Here is a 17,645-nt window from a genome sequence, read left to right as displayed (position 1 = left end):
CCTCAGCACCCAGCCCTGTAGGATTACCAGGGCCTGCCATAGGGGTGACCTATGAGAGTATATGTGTTGTATGGTATGGGACATAGGGTACCTACATCCCTGTAAGGGGTGCTAGCACCACCTTACCCAGGCTACAGTAGTGGCCTGGTGGTGTCAGTTTGGGTGGCTGTCCCAGGGTGGCACAATAAGTGCTGCAGCCCTGGTAGGCCTACTGGGGGACCCATGCCCTGGGTACCTAGGGTACCATCTACAAGGGACTGGTAGGGCATGCCCAGCATCCAATTATGTTTGTACCTAGAGTACTCACAACAGTTTTAGGGAGAAAGCAGATAGGCTGGGGTCCTGGATAGCAGGATCCCAGCCAGACTAGTCAAAAACCACTTAAATACCAGGCAAAAAGTTGGGGGCAACCATTAGTCAGATTCCACTCTCCTACACTGAGGAAGGCCGCGAAGAGACAAAAATGAAATGTAGAAAAGAAAGAGAACTTGGACACTGGAGACAGCAGGAAGAGGTGTGGAGAAATCAGCAGCCGTCACCTTAACAAAAATGTTTGATAGCCAGGTTTATCAACAACAGCAGTCCATATGACAAGCATTCTCTAATACCCCTGTTGTCCTTCAGCAAAAATGATGTTTTGGTTTCAGAGATAGTAGGGAATAACTCTCCTGTGACTTGCATTTCCTTCTGTACCTTAAGTAATATGGGAGTCAATACTGATACTTTGTAATTATACAGTTCAGCATTTCAAACCTCAAGTCCCAGTGATTTGGGCCTTATTTAAAGTTTGGCGGACAAGTTACTCCCTCACAGATGCTCCGTCCTTGGTATTTCAAGTTCATGATAGCCTATGGCACTATACCAGGGAAAGGATAGCTGCCACACTTTGCTGGAGTACCTCAACTGCCAAACTCTTATTTAAAAAAAAAAAAAAAGGTCCTTTGTCCACATCCTGAGTGACAACTAGAACCCTATTATTCAATATGGAGTCTAGTTGTGTATGTCCACTTGCCTAGCAGGTTAGCATGGCGTCATTGCATTGCGTCATTGCATTTTGGGATTTACAGGGTATAAAGTTCTGTATAACACTCCAAAGATACTCACTCGATAGCTATATCACTGTTGCTACGAAGCAGTCTCATTTCTTGAACCCTCTATCACTGCTTCCCTGCTTTTAACTAACCAACCATGCTTCCATCTGCAGTGATCCTGATCACTATAGCTGGGACATGCCAGGACTGGTTCAGGTCCACCTCTTTTAGAGAGTGCATGCATGCCACCCCTTGAGGAGGGATCTTTTGCCCATATATGTAGAGAAATTACCTCCTTAAGATAGATTTGAGCACATGGTTCTTGATGAGGTGACCTCTCTTCAGAAAATTTGAAGTTTCTCCTGGGTGTCAACAAATCCTTCACCGGAACCTACTATACTAGAATAAGGCTACAGTTCTGCCTCTGGGCATTAGTGAAGAACTCCTACCAATTTTTATTTTTGGGTTTATTTTGGAATGTTTTGCAGAGACTGGACTGCAGGTCTGCTGACCGTGCTGAGTGGCCATTGGAGTACATTGGGAAAAAGCTTTGGGAATTCTTGTCCATGGCCAATGAGGCTGTCGAGACAAGCAAGCATGACAATTTGTTTTTAAATTCAGCAGTTTGAGCTGGACTGCTCCTATGGGAGCAGAGTCTGGACTGATTTGCACATGGCTGGGTCCGAACTAAGATGGCATGGTGGGTGCAGGAAGCTGGCTATGTATATGGTATGCTCACTACGTGGTTATACCATGCACAGAATCCAGGAGTTCCCCAAAGTGTACAGGGCTCAATGTAAAACCCAAAGTGCTCTATTAGTGGTAGTGTGGATGAGCAGCCTTAGGCCTAACACAGAGGAGTGTAGATGTGTATTGCACAACATTGACCAATAATGGACACACGACTCAAAAAGGAGATCAACATCAATTTTAGAAAAAAATACGTTGTATCTTATTTTAAAACCAAGATCTACGCAATAAGGTAAGTACGGATTTAAAAGAAAATGCTTTTCACTTTGTAAAATCGATACTTTTCAGAATAGTTCAATGTAATAGTTCAATGTTATCCTATGGGGGTAAACAATATTGCAGTTAAACAGGTAAGTAACACTTACAATTCCAGTCTTTGGGACCACAGGCCAGTAAGGGGCAAGGGTCAGGTGAGTACCAAAGTTGCACCACCGGCGGCACAGGAGTGGCTGGGGGCAGAGGTCAAAATCTGAGTTCGGCCCAATGCATTTCAGTGGAGATTGGGGGTGCCTTAAGCCACACTGTTTGCAGGTAGTTAAATCGGTTGCATGGGCCAATCTTTGGGGGTTAGGACCAGCACCGGGAGGCCACAAAGCAGCACCAAACATACACCAACTGCGGCTTAGGGGCAGCTGGGTGCAGAGTGCAATTTGGCGTCGGGCGGCCAATGCATTTCAATAGGGAGTTTACTTTTGGCAAACAGTCTGCAGGCGTGGCACCAGAGGTTGCAAGAGTAAGAACGACAGCAGAGGTAAGTATAGATGTACAGGGTCATAGGGACACTGTCTGTCCAGCTCACCAAGGCCCAGGGGCTTCTGGTACAGGGGTGCCTTTTGACGTTGTAGTCTTCTTACCGGAGCTGGTCGGGGGAGCCTCTGGATTCACACTAAAGGTACTGCCGTCGAGATCAGGAGAGGTCAGCCAATGCGGAACATACGGTCAGGATGGCTTGGCATACTTTACTGCACAGGTGGGCCATTTAGATTCTGGCCATGGGCATCTGGTGCAGTGGGCAGGGATCGAGGTTCCAGCTGGATCCGGAACCCTTGGAGTCTTTTTCAAAGGCAGCAATCCTCCTAGGGTTTTCAGAGGTCGCTGGGTGCAAGACAGGTCGCAGGTTCACAGAAGCTGGAGACAAGCCTGTAGAGCTGGGGCCAAGGCAGTCGTTGTCTTCAGTCTTCTCTGCAGGCATGTCTTCTTTCTTTTTAGGTCATTGCAGATCTAGTTCTAGGTCTGGGCCTGGGGAAACCACCTAAATACTAAATTTAGGGGCGTTTTAAGGGAGTAGCAGATAGGGCCAATGGGCACCGTTCCTGGGGTGACTACAACCTCTATTATGCCACCCTCCTGTGGGAGGGAAGCATGGACCTAGCCCTGATAGGAGGTCTCTCCCCATCTTCAAGTTGGCGGGGACTGGAAGATGTACTTCACCTCGCCTCACCCACCTTACAGGGTGTAGTTGTCAGAGGTGGGCACAACACCTATTCTCCTAAGTTTTCCCACCGGTTTTGCTGCCCAAAGTGGGGATGTACACTGGGGCTGACATCTGCTGCTAGCAGCAGAGGCTGGGGATCGCATTACAAAGGCGACCGGCCTTTGAAGCATCCCCTTCGAGCACTGGCCCATCCTGGGGGAGGAGGTGTGACACCTTTGCCCAGGATGTGCGTTTTTTCTGATCCCTGAGAGCAGGGGCTCTCTACCCAGGGGTCCAGAAACATGTCTGGTGGGGGCTGGCTGCTTGCTGCCGGTCAGAGACCACTCCAGGGTTGGTAGGTGGCACATCTGAGGTGCCCTCTCAGTACATGGTACGATAAATCTCACACTAGCATCAGTGTGGATTTATTGAAAGGAGTAGTTTGGTAGCAAACACTCCTGTGTTCAGTGAAGCCATCATGGTGCTGTTCAACTCGAGTTGTTGAGTTTCCAGCCCATGTACGGTCTATGGCTTCCCTGGCACTTACAACATTAAGGAATAGAACCTAATATTGTAGGGGCATATTGATTCATTCAGATATGCCCACACCTGTGGTATAGTGCCCCCTGCCTTAGGGCTGTGAGGCCTGCTAGACGGGTGACTCACCGATGCCTTCAGGCAGTGCTGCCTGGCATGGCACCCAGGCAGGGTGCCATGTCAACTTTGTCGTTTTCTCCCTCACAGGGGCATGCAAGCTGCAAGAGTTGTGGCATAGTCTCAGTGAGGTGGGTCTCAGGGGACCCTCTTCAGCTCCCAGGCCCTAGTTGCCCAATGTACCATTTACTAGAGACCTCCAGGGGCAGAAGTACCAATTGTGGAATTGTGGATTTGTTTTGGGGAAGAATCACTGGCACAGGTGACCTGGTTGGTGGGGACACTGTACACTACAATTGAAACTACATCAAAACCAGGCAGAACGTGGGGACTAACCATGCAAAATGAGGCACTTTCTCCCAGTGGGCAATAGAACAGTGGGTTGGAATTCTACCCTGAGTGGTTACATTTAGTTCAAGCATTTCTCCCATCAACTTTTGTGTGTTTGATGACAAATGTATTCTCTAGTATGGCTCCTTACTGCCTCCTGGTCCCTCAGCTTGGTTCTTATGAAGCTCATGCCCAAGCCTTTGAAGCCGATGGCATTCAGCAAAATACAACTACTTTCTGCATTTAGAGTCCTTAATTGTGCAATTATTTCCTGCTGTATGTTTGGACCACTGAACTCTTCAGATCAGTTTTCTTGTCCATATTTTAACAGGTGTAGTTTGAAGTCCAGTCAGTCTGAATGGGGTGAAGGACCCTTCAGGATCCAAGGCAAACATTTTCTGACATTTAGACTGCCAGACTACAAATCTTCTTCTCTCAAAATTGCACTGCAGCATCTAGAGCCCAGATCTCTATGTGAGCGGAAAACACAGCTTCATAGGTTTACACTAATGAAGCTGGTGAAAACGTATCCTGTCACAATAAAATTCCAGGACCTTCCACTACCCATGATGCTTTGAACTGACAGTTACATCGCAGAGCTTCTTTCTGATTTTCGGCTTGTCTGATTAGGTCCTGGAACACATTGGGAGTTTCACATCTCTTTTTTTCTGAGAAATATCTATTTTATTTTTTCAATTTCACTCTAGGTGTTTTACATCCGTCAAGCATGTGCACAACATTTATTCGGAATTCTGCAGGTTGTTTCCTGTTGGAATGCCTTCTCTGTTGGGTACATGATGCTGCTTTGGTAGAGAGAAGGCAGCTTCTGACCCATTCAACGTGTCTGTGGTGTCTCCCCTCTTCACATTGGGTGAAAAAAATTTGAATTTTGCATGGAGGTGTCAAAGAGTACTTTAAAAGACCTTGAGAGCATTGGACGGAAAGATGTTCTGGAAGACCCGAGGGCCAAGGAGGAGCAGAGGCAGAAGAAAATATCTGAAAAGCCTTCAAGCCTTGTAGGCTCTATAGAGAAAATGAGCCCCTGATTCGCCCTCGAAGACCATGACTTGGGCTCCAGTGTATTTGCCGTGAAAGACCTGTTTGACTGTGACCCACTGACACCATCACCGGTATTCAAAATCCTCGACTTTGGAACGCTTCATTCGGATGGTGACATCTTCACACTTAACGTCAATGTGTCACTTCACCCAATGCCCCACTCGGTCTGTTGTGAGAAAGGGACTCTCTGTGAGCTTCCAAAAGGCGCTGGCAGCAAAGGTCACCTTCTGCATCTTCATCTCACTGACATGGCGACAACATCAAGTGTTCTACAGTCCATCTGCTGAAGCCTCTCCCTCAATGGTCTTTTCTGTAAATGACATTAACATCTTACAGGGTGTTCTTGTCAGAGGCGCTTCTGAGTTGAAAATTACTGTGGAAGCACCACAAGCCACAGTATTCATCATGGAGGGTCCTACAACCTAGAGCACCGGTGAGACTTACTCTTCTTTTGGCAGTGTTGGTGGCAAAATCAATAACAAAACATGTAATAGATCCTTGACAAAAAATTGACTTTAAGATTGAAATTTAAAAAAAGCTGAAAACGTATAGGTCAATATTGGTTACAGCTAGCAGCTGAGGTGGTCCATATATTTCTACTCTTCAACTTCTGATACATTTTTTTGTTAGCTGATTTGAGCTGGAGTGAGTTGTTCATCAGCTAAATATCACCTAATTATGGCTTGCCTCAAGTGTAATGTTTTTTAAACATGTAAGTGTTTATTTCTAATGAATACATTTTCTATGGACAAATTGGTAGGGAGTGAGTTTAACAGCATATCTAAGTTACATGCAAAGTTTTTTGTTTTTTTTCCTGCAGGCATTAACAGATCAACAGCAGTTTGGCAAAGCAGATGAGATGTATGATAAATGTATTGACCTTGAGCCAGATAATGCAACAACATATGTCCATAAAGGGTATGTATTTAGTGAAGGAAAACCATATCATGATATGTTATTAAACTGAATGAGCTTACCTTCATAATGTTAAAAGCATTCATTCAGTGTGAGTAGCAACCTACTGCACCTATTGTGTTCAGCTTGCCTCAAGTAAGAGGGCTGTTAAAGTTGAAAGTATGTTGGGCATAAACCTGGAAGGAATGGGAGCCATATGTGAATATAATTACCATGTGGAATTATCCCAGGCGTTGGGCTGGATCCAAAACTTCAAAGCTGTTGAAGCAGTTGTGGCATGATGTTTCTGTGTCGGTGCCGGAAGTGACATCCGGCACATCACAGAAGCAAGATAGTGCCCAGCTTGGCACAACAACTTTTTTCCACGCCATTGACTCTGATCCAGAGCTTGTTGTCTTGAGAGTTTTTGAAGCTCTAAGCTCTTCAGAATTCAACTATTGGAGCTGTTCTGTAATGTCTCCCTCGAAGCATTTAGGCTTTATGCCCTATCAGTATTGCTAGGGACCGATGTCCATCTCAGACCCTAACTCTATTTACTTGAAGTCAGACCATGACTCCAAAGTCATGCAAGTTTTGCCTTCGTATACACCCCAAAGAAATTATTTGAGAGAGAAGCAGAACTTTTTATTGTGCATGCCTATGACTACAAATTAGGCTGCTACTATTTCTGGACCTGCTTGAAGTCCTAAGTTTGATTCTCATCCAATGCTTGTTTTTAATGAGGGATTCAAGCAACAGCAATGCTCAACATTGAATCCATTCCACTTGTTTGATACTCCAGTTATTTTTGAGAGATTGTTTTATGAAGATTTGATTCAGTGATTCCAGCTTATAGGTGTCCACAACGCATGCTTTCTCACAAGCCTAAGCCTCCGTAATCTGATCCATTTAGGTCTGAACACTTTACCAGGTTTACTCATGATGTCTGCTCCCACAAAATCTATAGTACCCTGATCTCAACATCCTGAATTCCTCAGGAGAAAGAGAAAGGGAAGATGGATTATAAGGAGAGGTACTTTGCTTAACATCAGCTACTTTCATAAGAACCGCTAGGTTTTTCTTCTTTCTTAGGACTCTACAACAGGGTCATGTTTGATAAGATGGAGAGATCTGCAGAACTTACTTTCAGGGAGTGTTAGAAACAACCCATGTAATACTGATGGAGCATTAATCACCTTTGATATCTGTAAATGTGACCAAGAACTTTAGATCTGGCAACTCTAGAATATGCGATGGCCTCTCCTTAGGAGCTCCTTCTGGTCTTAATTGACATCACTGCCCCCACGGGCACAAACAAAATGTTGAACCAGACTTATCATGTTATGTAGGCAGGTGATATTCAGCGGGTAAAGAATGTAATTAAGTCTGAAATCTGTTGCGTTGCTGGTGAAACGCAAGTTAATTCCTGAGATCTATCTAAGGAATGTGGCAGAGCACAGCAGAGTGCCCACATTCATTAATAAAAAAAAGAATCCGCAATATTCCCGGTAGCTAAAACAACAAACTCACTGTTTGAGGCATATGAGCTGCAGATTACACACTTTTGCATAGATCACCATCTGGTGTTGGGCCCGGATGTTTGCAGTTTGTTTTTCCTCTTGGAAAGTCTTTGGAAGTCACGAGGTCGGTGACTCCTCCTATGGATCGTATTGCGCATGGGCTTCGGCTCCATCCTCAGATTGTTTTTTTCCGCCATCGGGCTCGGATGTTATCTTCGCGCTCCGGTTCCGAACAGCTTCTAGTACGACGATCGACACGCAATCCTCACCCCAATCGCTGTATTGCTTCGATACACGATCTCTTCAATCAACGCGCCTCCTCATCGACACAAACCTTCGGTTCCAGTCGTCGACGGCGGCCTTCGGGCCTACCCAGGCTCCGGTCCCGGCTCATGGAAAGAACTCCATTTAAAAAGTGCCCTCGATGTGGGTCCAAATTTCCCCACACCGATCTTCATGAGGTATGCAAGCTTTGCCTCTCCCCAGAACACGAGGCTCGAGACTGTCCGGCCTGTAAGTCTTTTCGATCCAAAAAGACTATTCGGGACCGAAGTGCCAGAAGGGACATGGCACACTCCTTGACGTCCATTCCAGTCGACATCTTCGGAGACGACATCGACGAACCGGAACATCATCGTACCGAAGAGGACCTCGTCAGCGCTTCCGAGGCCGACGAGTCAGATGTGGAGGACATCACTCTGGCGCAGGGTCGTGAGTACCAACCTACCCACTCCCACACCCGCGCCGACACCCAAAAAGGCTTCGGTCACGCCTTCGCCCCCGGGCCTAGGCAAGACCAGAGACATTGCTTCACACACCCCACTTTCGGGCCCGGTGAAGAAGCCAAGTAAGCCTTCCGGCGGCTCGGGCTCGAGCCAACCTGCCAGCGGTGCCGAGAAACACACTTCGGCACCGAAAAAGAGGACGGCCTCCACCTCGACACCGAGCTCCGCACCGAAGCCCTCGGGGTCGAAACCCAGCTCTTCGGCACCGACGCCATCTTCGGTGCCGACCAAACCACACACGGCCACCGGCACCGACACTTTCAAGCCGAAGCCCATCTCAGCGCCGACCAAGAGACCGGAGGGTCCCAAGCCGGGTTCTAAACATCAAACCGGCACGGAAAAACCTAAAAAATCATCGGCCTGACGCCTTCGGCGCCGACAGACCAAATTACCTCACCAGAGCTGTTTACACTGGATCCCTTGCAAAAAACTCTTACCAAGGATCCAAAAACTGGACATTTGACACTCTCTACTAAAAAGAGACATTTGGAGAAGCCTGCTCCACCTCCACCTCCAAAGAGGAAGGACTCTGCTACCTCTCCGTTCAGGATACCTTCCCCTCCACCTCCTCCTCCTTCCCCACCTCATCGTTCTCCTACTCCGTCTCCAGGCGATGATGATCAGGGGGACCCATATGATGATACAGGGGATGTGCCACAAGACCCCCCCCCCCCACCCCTACAGGATCTCCAGATCCATGGGACGATTACAATATACCAGATATCCCTAACGTCCCACAAGACAATATCTACCCTTCTAGACCATCTCCACCAGAAGATTCATTAGGTTTTAACCATCTTCTGCAAATAGCAGCACATTATCACGGAGTGGACATGCATAATGACCCTGTGGAGGAAGACTTCCTCCTAGACACATTCGATACTACACATAGGTCCACCTCCATACTGCCTATGCTCAAAGGGGTGGTAAAGCATGCGGCACAAGTTTTTAAAGCCCCAGTTAGAGCCAGGGTCCTTAACCCACGTATCGAAAAGAAATACAAACCTGCTCCCTCAGATCCCTCTTACATCAGCGGACCAGCGCCACTAGATTCCATAGTGGTATCTATGGCACGTAAAAGGGCAAACTCACAAGCGTCAGGTGATGCACCACCACCTGACAAGGAGTCAAAACTGCTAGATGCTTCAGGCAAACGCACAGCATCCCAGGCCGCTAACATATGGCGTCTAGCAAACACTCAGGCACTGCTGGCCAGATATGACAGGGCTCATTATGACTAATTTGAAAGCATAATGCACCATCTCCCTGAAAAATATAAAAGTAAAGCCAACAAGTTAATTCAAGAGGGTAAGACCATCACAAACCCCTCTATACGTTGTGCCCTAGATGCAGCAGACACAGCCTCCAGGGGCATTAACACCAGCGTCCTTCTCCATCGTCATGCTTGGTTAAGGGTATCTGGGTTCAAACCAGAAGTACAAGCCTCCATCCTTAACCATCCCTTTAACCAGGAACATCTATTCGGGCCAAAGGTAGATGAGGCCTTAGAGAAGATGAAAAAGGACACGGATACCGCAAAATCCATGGGGGGCCTTACAGTCTCACCCGCCCAGACGCTCCTTTCGTCGCTCATCCTTTCGAAGTGCATCCAGAGGCTACTCCTCAGACACAGCGTCCACATCGTACAAGTCCCCTACTCAGGCCACCTTTACAAAAGGTTACCAAAGAGGCGGCTACCGGGGTAACAACAACAAGGGCAGAGGCAAAACAAACAACGCCCGTTCTGCCACACCTACTACCCAATGACTCCCCCCCCCCCCCCTCCCCCAGACAATTCCACTCCGGTTGGGGCAGACTCAAACATTTCCTTCATGTCTGGGAGACCATCACCTCAGACAAATGGGTGATCCAAATAATTCGGTCAGGTTACTGCCTGGAATTAACATCTACCCCCCCACACATTCCACCCAGGCAACCCCCAATGTCACAAGAACATTTGACATTGCTAAAGCAGGAGGTAATCTCGCTCCTACAAAAACAGGCAATAGAACACGTTCCTGTCAATCAACAAAATTTGGGGGTCTGCTCCCTATATTTTCTAATACCAAAAAGGGATGAGACTCTACGACCTATTCTAGATCTCCGGCCCCTAAACACATACATACACTCAGACCATTTTCACATGGTAACGCTTCAGCAGGTACTTCCGCTCCTCTCCCAGAATGACTTTCTCACCACACTGGACTTGAAAGACGCATTCTTCCACATTCCAGTACACCATGCTCACAGAAAGTACCTCAGATTTGTAGTGGACGGACAACACTACCAATTCAAAGTGCTCCCGTTCGGAGTCACAACAGCACCACGGGTATTCACCAAGTGCCTAGCGGTGGTGGCGGCACACCTCAGAAGACAGCACATTCACGTCTTCCCATACTTGGACGACTGGCTGATAAAAGCCACTTCATACAACCAATGTGTACACCACTCCGCCACCACAATCCAACTACTTCACCAACTAGGCTTCACGGTGAACCACCAAAAGTCCCAGCTAACACCACCCCACATAAAACAATACCTCGGTGCCACCATAGACACCTCAAAAGCAATAGCCTACCCCAATCCGGCCAGGATTGCAAGCATTCAGGCTTTGCGACAAAAATTCATACCTCAACACTCCCTTCCAGCACGAGTGTTTATGCAACTAATAGGGATGATGGCCTCTTGCATTTTTATAGTGCCCCCCCGCAAGACTCCAGATGCGTCCACCCCAAGAGTGCTTAGCACACCAATGGAACCAGGCCCAGGGGCAACTGACAGATCTGGTGTTGGTAGACGGTCGCACCCATCGCTCTCTGCAGTGGTGGAACACCACAAACCTTTCCAAAGGTCGACCGTTCCTGGACCCGGTTCCCCAGATAATACTAACAACGGACGCATCGCTCTCCGGCTGGGGAGCTCATCTATGACATCTCACAGTGCAGGGCACATGGACGCCGCAACAAAAGTTACTCCATATCAACCATCTGGAGTTACTAGCAATCTTTCTAGCCCTGAAATCTTTTCAAACACAGATTTCAGGCAAGGCAGTCCTCATTCGCACAGACAACATGACGGCCATGTATTATATTCAAAAACAAGGCGGCACCCACTCTCCACAGCTCTCTCAATTAGCACAGAGCATATGGAGATGGGCAATTCCCCACAAAATCTTTCTCCTAGCTCAACGTGTCCCAGGAGTTCAAAACACCGTGGCAGATCTGCTCAGCAGACAGACACAACAAATCCACGAGTGGGAACTTCACCCACAGGTTCTTCATCCGTTCTTTCAAATGTGTGGGCATCCGCAGATAGACCTCTTCGCCACCCACGAAAACACAAAATGCCCAAGCTTCGCCGCCAGATACCCACACCCATTGTCCAAAGGAAATGCGATATGGATAAACTGGTCAGGCAAATTTGCATACGCTTTTCCGCCTCTCTTACTCATTCCATTAGTGGTGCGAAAGCTACAACAGCACTCCCTCACACTAATCCTAGTAGCTCCAACGTGGGCCAGACAACCGTGGTACACCACACTGCCGGAACTCTCGGTAGTACCACACCAAAAGCTACACCTCTCACCATGCCTCCTAACCCAGAACCATGGAGAGATCAGGCACCCAGACCCAGCTCAGCTCAACCTTGCGATCTGGCTCCTGAAATCCTAGAATTCGGGTACCTAAATCTTCCCCCTGACTGTATGAACTCACCAGAGAAGCTAGACGCCCTACCACTAGAGCCTGCTATGCTACCAAGTGGAAAAGATTTGTTGTTTATTGCCACAATCAATCCTCTGGACGTGTCTATACTACACATCATATGCTACTTACTCCACCTACAAAGGTGTAATCTAGCCTATACGTCCATTTGACTACACCTCGCAGCAATTGCAGCTTACTTACAAAACAGGCAACATCTTTCACTCTTCAGAGTACCTGCCATTAAAGCCTTCATGGAAGGCCTGAAAAGAATAATTCCCCCCAGAGTACCACCCTCACCTGTGTGGAACTTAAATATCGTTCTCACAAGGCTGATGGGGCCTCCCTTCGAACCTTTGCATAAATGCGAACTGCAATTCTTAACATGGAAAACAGCTTTCCTTGTAGCCATCACTTCCCTTAGAAGGGTCAGTGAGATTCAAGCACTTACCATACAAGAACCTTTTCTTCAAATTCACCAGAACAAGGTTGTTCTCCGTACCAACCCAAAATTCCTACCTAAAGTAATTTCCCCTTTTCCCCTAAACCAATCTGTAGAATTACCAGTATTTTTCTCGCAACCTCAGACTGTTGCAGAAAGGGCTCTGCACACCCTAGATGTCAAACGAGCCTTACTTTACTATATCCAGAGAACACAACCTTTCCGAAAGACCAAACAACTGTTTGTCTCTTTCTCTCCACCACACAAGGGCAACCCCATCTCAAAATCAGGGATAGCTAGGTGGATTGTAAAATGCATCCAGATTTGCTACCACAAAGCAAAACAAACGCTATCCGTTCCCCCTACAGCCCATTCTACACGGAAGATAGGGGCTTCCATGGCATTTCTAGGGAACATCCCACTAGAGGATAGCTGCAAAGCAGCTACATGATCAACACTGCACACTTTCACCAAACACTATTGTGTAGATGTGCAAACTAAGCAACAAGCTAGTGTGGGCCAGGCTGTACTTAAAACACTATTTCAAACCACTGCAACAGATACCGGTGGTCGCCGCTAAGGTTGAGAACTGCTATATAGTCTATGCAAAAGTGTGTAATCTGCAGCTCATATGCTTTGAACGGAATATGCTACTTACCAGTATGCATCCTGTTCTTGGCATGTAGAGCTGCAGATCTTCACACGCCCACCCCCCCCACCCCCGGCTACCTGTATCTTTTCCAGTTTATCTTATTTAGATACAACACACACGGGTTTCTTCACTGTTGTTACTACGCTCCATCTTTCCCTGTTGGCGAAAAACAATCTGAGGATGGAGCCGAAGCCCATGCGCAATACGATCCAAAGGAGGAGTCACCGACCTCGTGACTTCCAAAGACTTTCCAAGAGGAAAAACAAACTGCAAACATCCGGGCCCAACACCAGATGGCGATGTATGCGAAAGTGTGTAGATCTGCAGCACTACATGCCAAGAACAGATGCATACTGGTAAGTAGCATATTCCTTTCTCTATGAGAAAAGGCCCTGAGACCAAAGTTCTCATCAGTCAGCATCTACCACAAGAAATGTCCTACCACAAAATCAGTGGCAACTTAGCTCTGCTAACACCACTTGGCACTCCATTAGAAGGGAATATTACTAACAATTTCCCTTCATTTTTGAGGGTAGCAAGAGTTTGAAGTGCTTCATATTGTGCAGATAAGATTATTCTACTCCGTCCAAATTTCCCAGATGTTGAGACCAAATCTCCTTGATTGTCCTTTGATATGCAATGTCTCTTACAAAAATGTAGTAGAGTTGTTTGCAAAACACTGTCTAAACAAAGACACTTCTTCCCACTACTTCTTAGTCAAGAGTACCAGCCAATATTCCAAGACACAGAAGCGAGAAAAGTAGGCAAAAATACAGCATACTAACACTAAATGGGAAGATTGGATTTTCTCCACAACCCTAAACTTGAGATTCTTACATGATTCAGCATAAAGAAGAACCACTACCTTTCCAAACTATTTACTCTTGAACTGCAATCCGGCCCTCCGGAATCCCTAAGCAGCCTCCAAACGCATGGCGTGGCAGCCACAATTGAGTGGACCAACATATTTATCATCCTCTGCCTGGATGATTTTTTTCCTCTGGCTCATTTCACAAAGTGCTACTGGATGATCAGACAGCTGTCACTGTTCTTCAATAGGTCTGAAGATCACCATCAGCAAATTGATGCTCCAGCCTGTTTGCGATACCACATTTAAGGGCAGTACTGGAAACAAGGATTACAAATGTGATTCTTGTGGGGACAGCTTATCTTCTATCAAGTACAAGTTTTATCTAAAGTCCAGGACATTTGTGCTTTGATCTTGATGTTTCAAACTGCAACCTGGGTCTCAGTGAGGTTGGCTCTGAGGTTTATTAACCTCTTGGCTTCCTGTATCATGCTTGAGGACAACACTATGTGGTGCACACAGGCTCTGCAAGGGGATCTGAGGTCTCAGTAAGCTTAACACCAAGGCAGTCTGTCAGATTTCATCCAGGTGTCGTAGCAGACTGCGAAAGACCTGCAGTGGTGGTTGCTCGACCGCAGTTGGAACAGCGGCAGACCCATCTCCCTACCTCACGCAGAGCTGAAGGTTGTGACGGATGCATAGTTACTGGTTTGGAGAGGTCACCTGGGTGAGGTGGAGATCAGAGGACTCTGGTCTCTGGCAGAAGTTCGCCTCCACATAAACTTGTTGAAGTTGCGGGCGATTTGCTTGCCACTGAAGGTGCTCCTCCCTACCATCAAGGATGAATGGGTACAGATGCTCACAGACAACACAACGGCCATGCTGCACTGCAGCAAACAGGGTGGTGTGAGGTTGTGGGCACTGTGCTGGGTGGCTCTACGTCTCTGGATGTGGCCGAACCCTCTTGACATATCCCTGATCGCACAACACCAGGCAGGATCTTTGAACGCTAGGGCCGAAAAACTCAGTGACTGTTGCCTAGTGGATCATAAATGACAGTTAAGCTCAGAGGGAGCACAGGGCATTTTCCACCAAAGGGGAAAGCCTTGGCTCGATCTGTTTGTCACCGCAGAGAATATGTAAAGTCAAACCTTTTGTGTGTTGGAGTTCCCAAAGCAGACCTCTCTAGGAGACGCCTTCCACCTACACTGGACCTCGGGACCCTCTAGCCCTTTCAGCCCCTCCCTCTACTGCCAAAAGTGCTGAAAAAGATCGAGAGAAATCGGATCCAAGTCATCCCAGTGGCTCCGGACTGGGCAAGGAAAATATGGTATCCGGAACTTCTGGCTGTGAGAAAGTGCTTCTTTTGTCATGGTTAGCCCCCACTTTTTGTGGTTTTGACTAGTGCACAGGGTCCCCGATACCAGTGTCTCTTCCCTAAAAAGGATTCCACAATTGACCCTTCCGGCCCCTGTAAGTCCCTAGTAAATGGTACCATGGTACCTAGGGTATTGGGGACTGAAGAGAGTCCCCTAGGGACCCCTCACCTAGGCCAGGCAGACAGCCACTGCAGCATGCATTGCCTGGTCCAGACAAAGTGACAGTTGTATCACAACAAGCAAATGCCTCTGAAACCATAAATGAAACTATACTTATGCCTCAGTAGCCTTTTTTTATTAACTCTGGGCTACATTCATTTTGAGTTCTTTTTTCAGTTTTTGAAATAAAGGTTCCTTTCACATAACACATTAAGACCTACACCTCTGGGTTTTTTGTATACAAAGACTCTTTTCAGAACTCACAAGACAATTAACAAAAACAATATGTTCGAGACATATGAGCTGCAGATTGTATACTTTGCATAGATCGCCATCTGGTGTTGGGCCCGGATGTTTGCAGTTTGTTTTTGTTCTTTGGACAGTCTTTGGAAGTCACGAGTTCGGTGACTCCTCCTTCGGTCCGTACTGCGCATGGGCTTCGGCTCCATCCTCAGATTGTTTTTTTCCACCATCGGGCTCGGATGTGATACTTCGTGGTCCGGCTTCGAACTTCTACGGTTCCAGCCTCGACGGAAAATCCTCGTTCATCGAGTTTCTTCATCTATCTTCATCTCTCGAAGAGGCACTTTTCTCGATTACACACATCGGCACCGGCCTTCGGGCCCTCCTCGACTCCGGTCCCGGCCGATGGAAAGGACTCCGTTCAAAATGTGCCCAAAATGTGGGTCTAAATTTCCCCACACCGACCTCCATCAGGTGTGTATCCTTTGCCTCTCTCCAGAACACAAGTCTAGAGACTGCCCCGCCTGTAAGTCTTTTCGATCAAAAAAGACCATCCGGGATCGAGGAGCTCGACGCACCATGGCACACTCATCGACCGCAGCTCCACCGGACATCTTCGGAGACGACACCGAAGCTTCGGGGCAACACCACAGCGAGCAGGAGGAAGACGTCGTTAGCGCTTCCGAGGCCGACGACTCCGACCTGGAGGACATCACACAGGCGCAGAGGGTCGTGAGTACTCTACCCCCTCCCACCCCCGCGCCCAAATCCAAAGAGACTTAGGTTACACCTTCGCCTTCGGGCCTGGGGAAAACCAAACACGCAGCTTCTATCACCCCACCTTCGGGCCCGGTGTCGAAGCCTCACAAGTCTTACGGCAGCTCGGGCTCGAGCCAGCCGACTCCTGGTGCCGATAAACACCGTTCGGCACCGAAGAAAGTGCCGCCCAGCTCGACTCCGAAGCCACCGGTGCCGAAGCCTGGACTTTCGGTGCCGACGAAACACAAGCACAAATCCCTCGGCAACGATGCTTCGGCGCCGAAGCCTATTTCGACGCCGAAAAAAACGGAGGTTCCAAAAAAACATGGCGCAGAGAAACCACCCAAATCCTCGGCTCCGAAAACATCGGCGCCAGCGGACGATTCGGCGCCACCGGACCTTTTTACACCCGATCCTTATCAAAAACCTTATCCAAGGATCCAAAGACTGGGCTATTGACTTTGACTATCAAGAAAAGACGTCTTGACACACCAGCTCCTCCTCCACCACCCAAGCGGAAGGACTCTGCCACATCTCCTCTCAGAGTGCCCTCCCCGCCACCTCCTACACCTCCTCCTCCTCCACCTCTTCCACCCAGGTCTCCGCCACCCTTGCCTCATCATTCCCCGACCCCGTCCCCAGATCCGGATTACGGGGATCCAGATTATGACCCGGCGGACGCCCCAATGGACCCCACACCACCGGGGACCCCAGACCCATGGGAAGATTACCAAAACCCTGACATACCAGATGTGCCTCAAGATGACCTCTACCCATCCAGGCCATCTCCCCCAGAGGACTCACTAGGGTTTCACCACTTAGTGCAGAGAGCAGCACACTGCCACGGGGTGGAACTACATAGCGAACCAGTGGAAGACGACTTCTTACTGGATACATTTGATATTCAGGATAAGTCCACAGCCATCTTGCACATGCTTAAGGGTGTCACCAAACATGCTGCAGAGGTGTTCAAAGACCCTGTCAGGGCCAGGGTCTTAAACCCCAGAATAGAAAAAAAGTACAAAGCAGCACCCACAGACCCGACATACATTAAGGGCCCTGCTC

The 17,645-nt window shown here is 48.0% G+C and overlaps 1 protein-coding gene across 2 annotated transcripts in view; it reads left to right on the top strand.

Annotated features, from left to right (window-relative positions):
- Positions 1 to 17,645, top strand: part of TOMM70 (translocase of outer mitochondrial membrane 70) — a 252,001-nt gene that overhangs the window by 169,894 nt on the left and 64,462 nt on the right. For both annotated transcript variants that reach the window (XM_085622469.1, XM_085622468.1), the window contains exon 10: positions 6,059 to 6,156. In XM_085622469.1, coding sequence (XP_085478595.1) covers positions 6,059 to 6,156 — 98 coding nt within the window. The remainder of the gene's footprint in view (positions 1 to 6,058; positions 6,157 to 17,645) is intronic.

The sequence above is a fragment of the Triturus cristatus genome, chromosome 8 (assembly GCF_964204655.1).
Source record: "Triturus cristatus chromosome 8, aTriCri1.1, whole genome shotgun sequence".
Classification (NCBI taxonomy): domain Eukaryota; kingdom Metazoa; phylum Chordata; class Amphibia; order Caudata; family Salamandridae; genus Triturus; species Triturus cristatus.
This window is presented reverse-complemented; position numbering and strand designations above follow the sequence as displayed.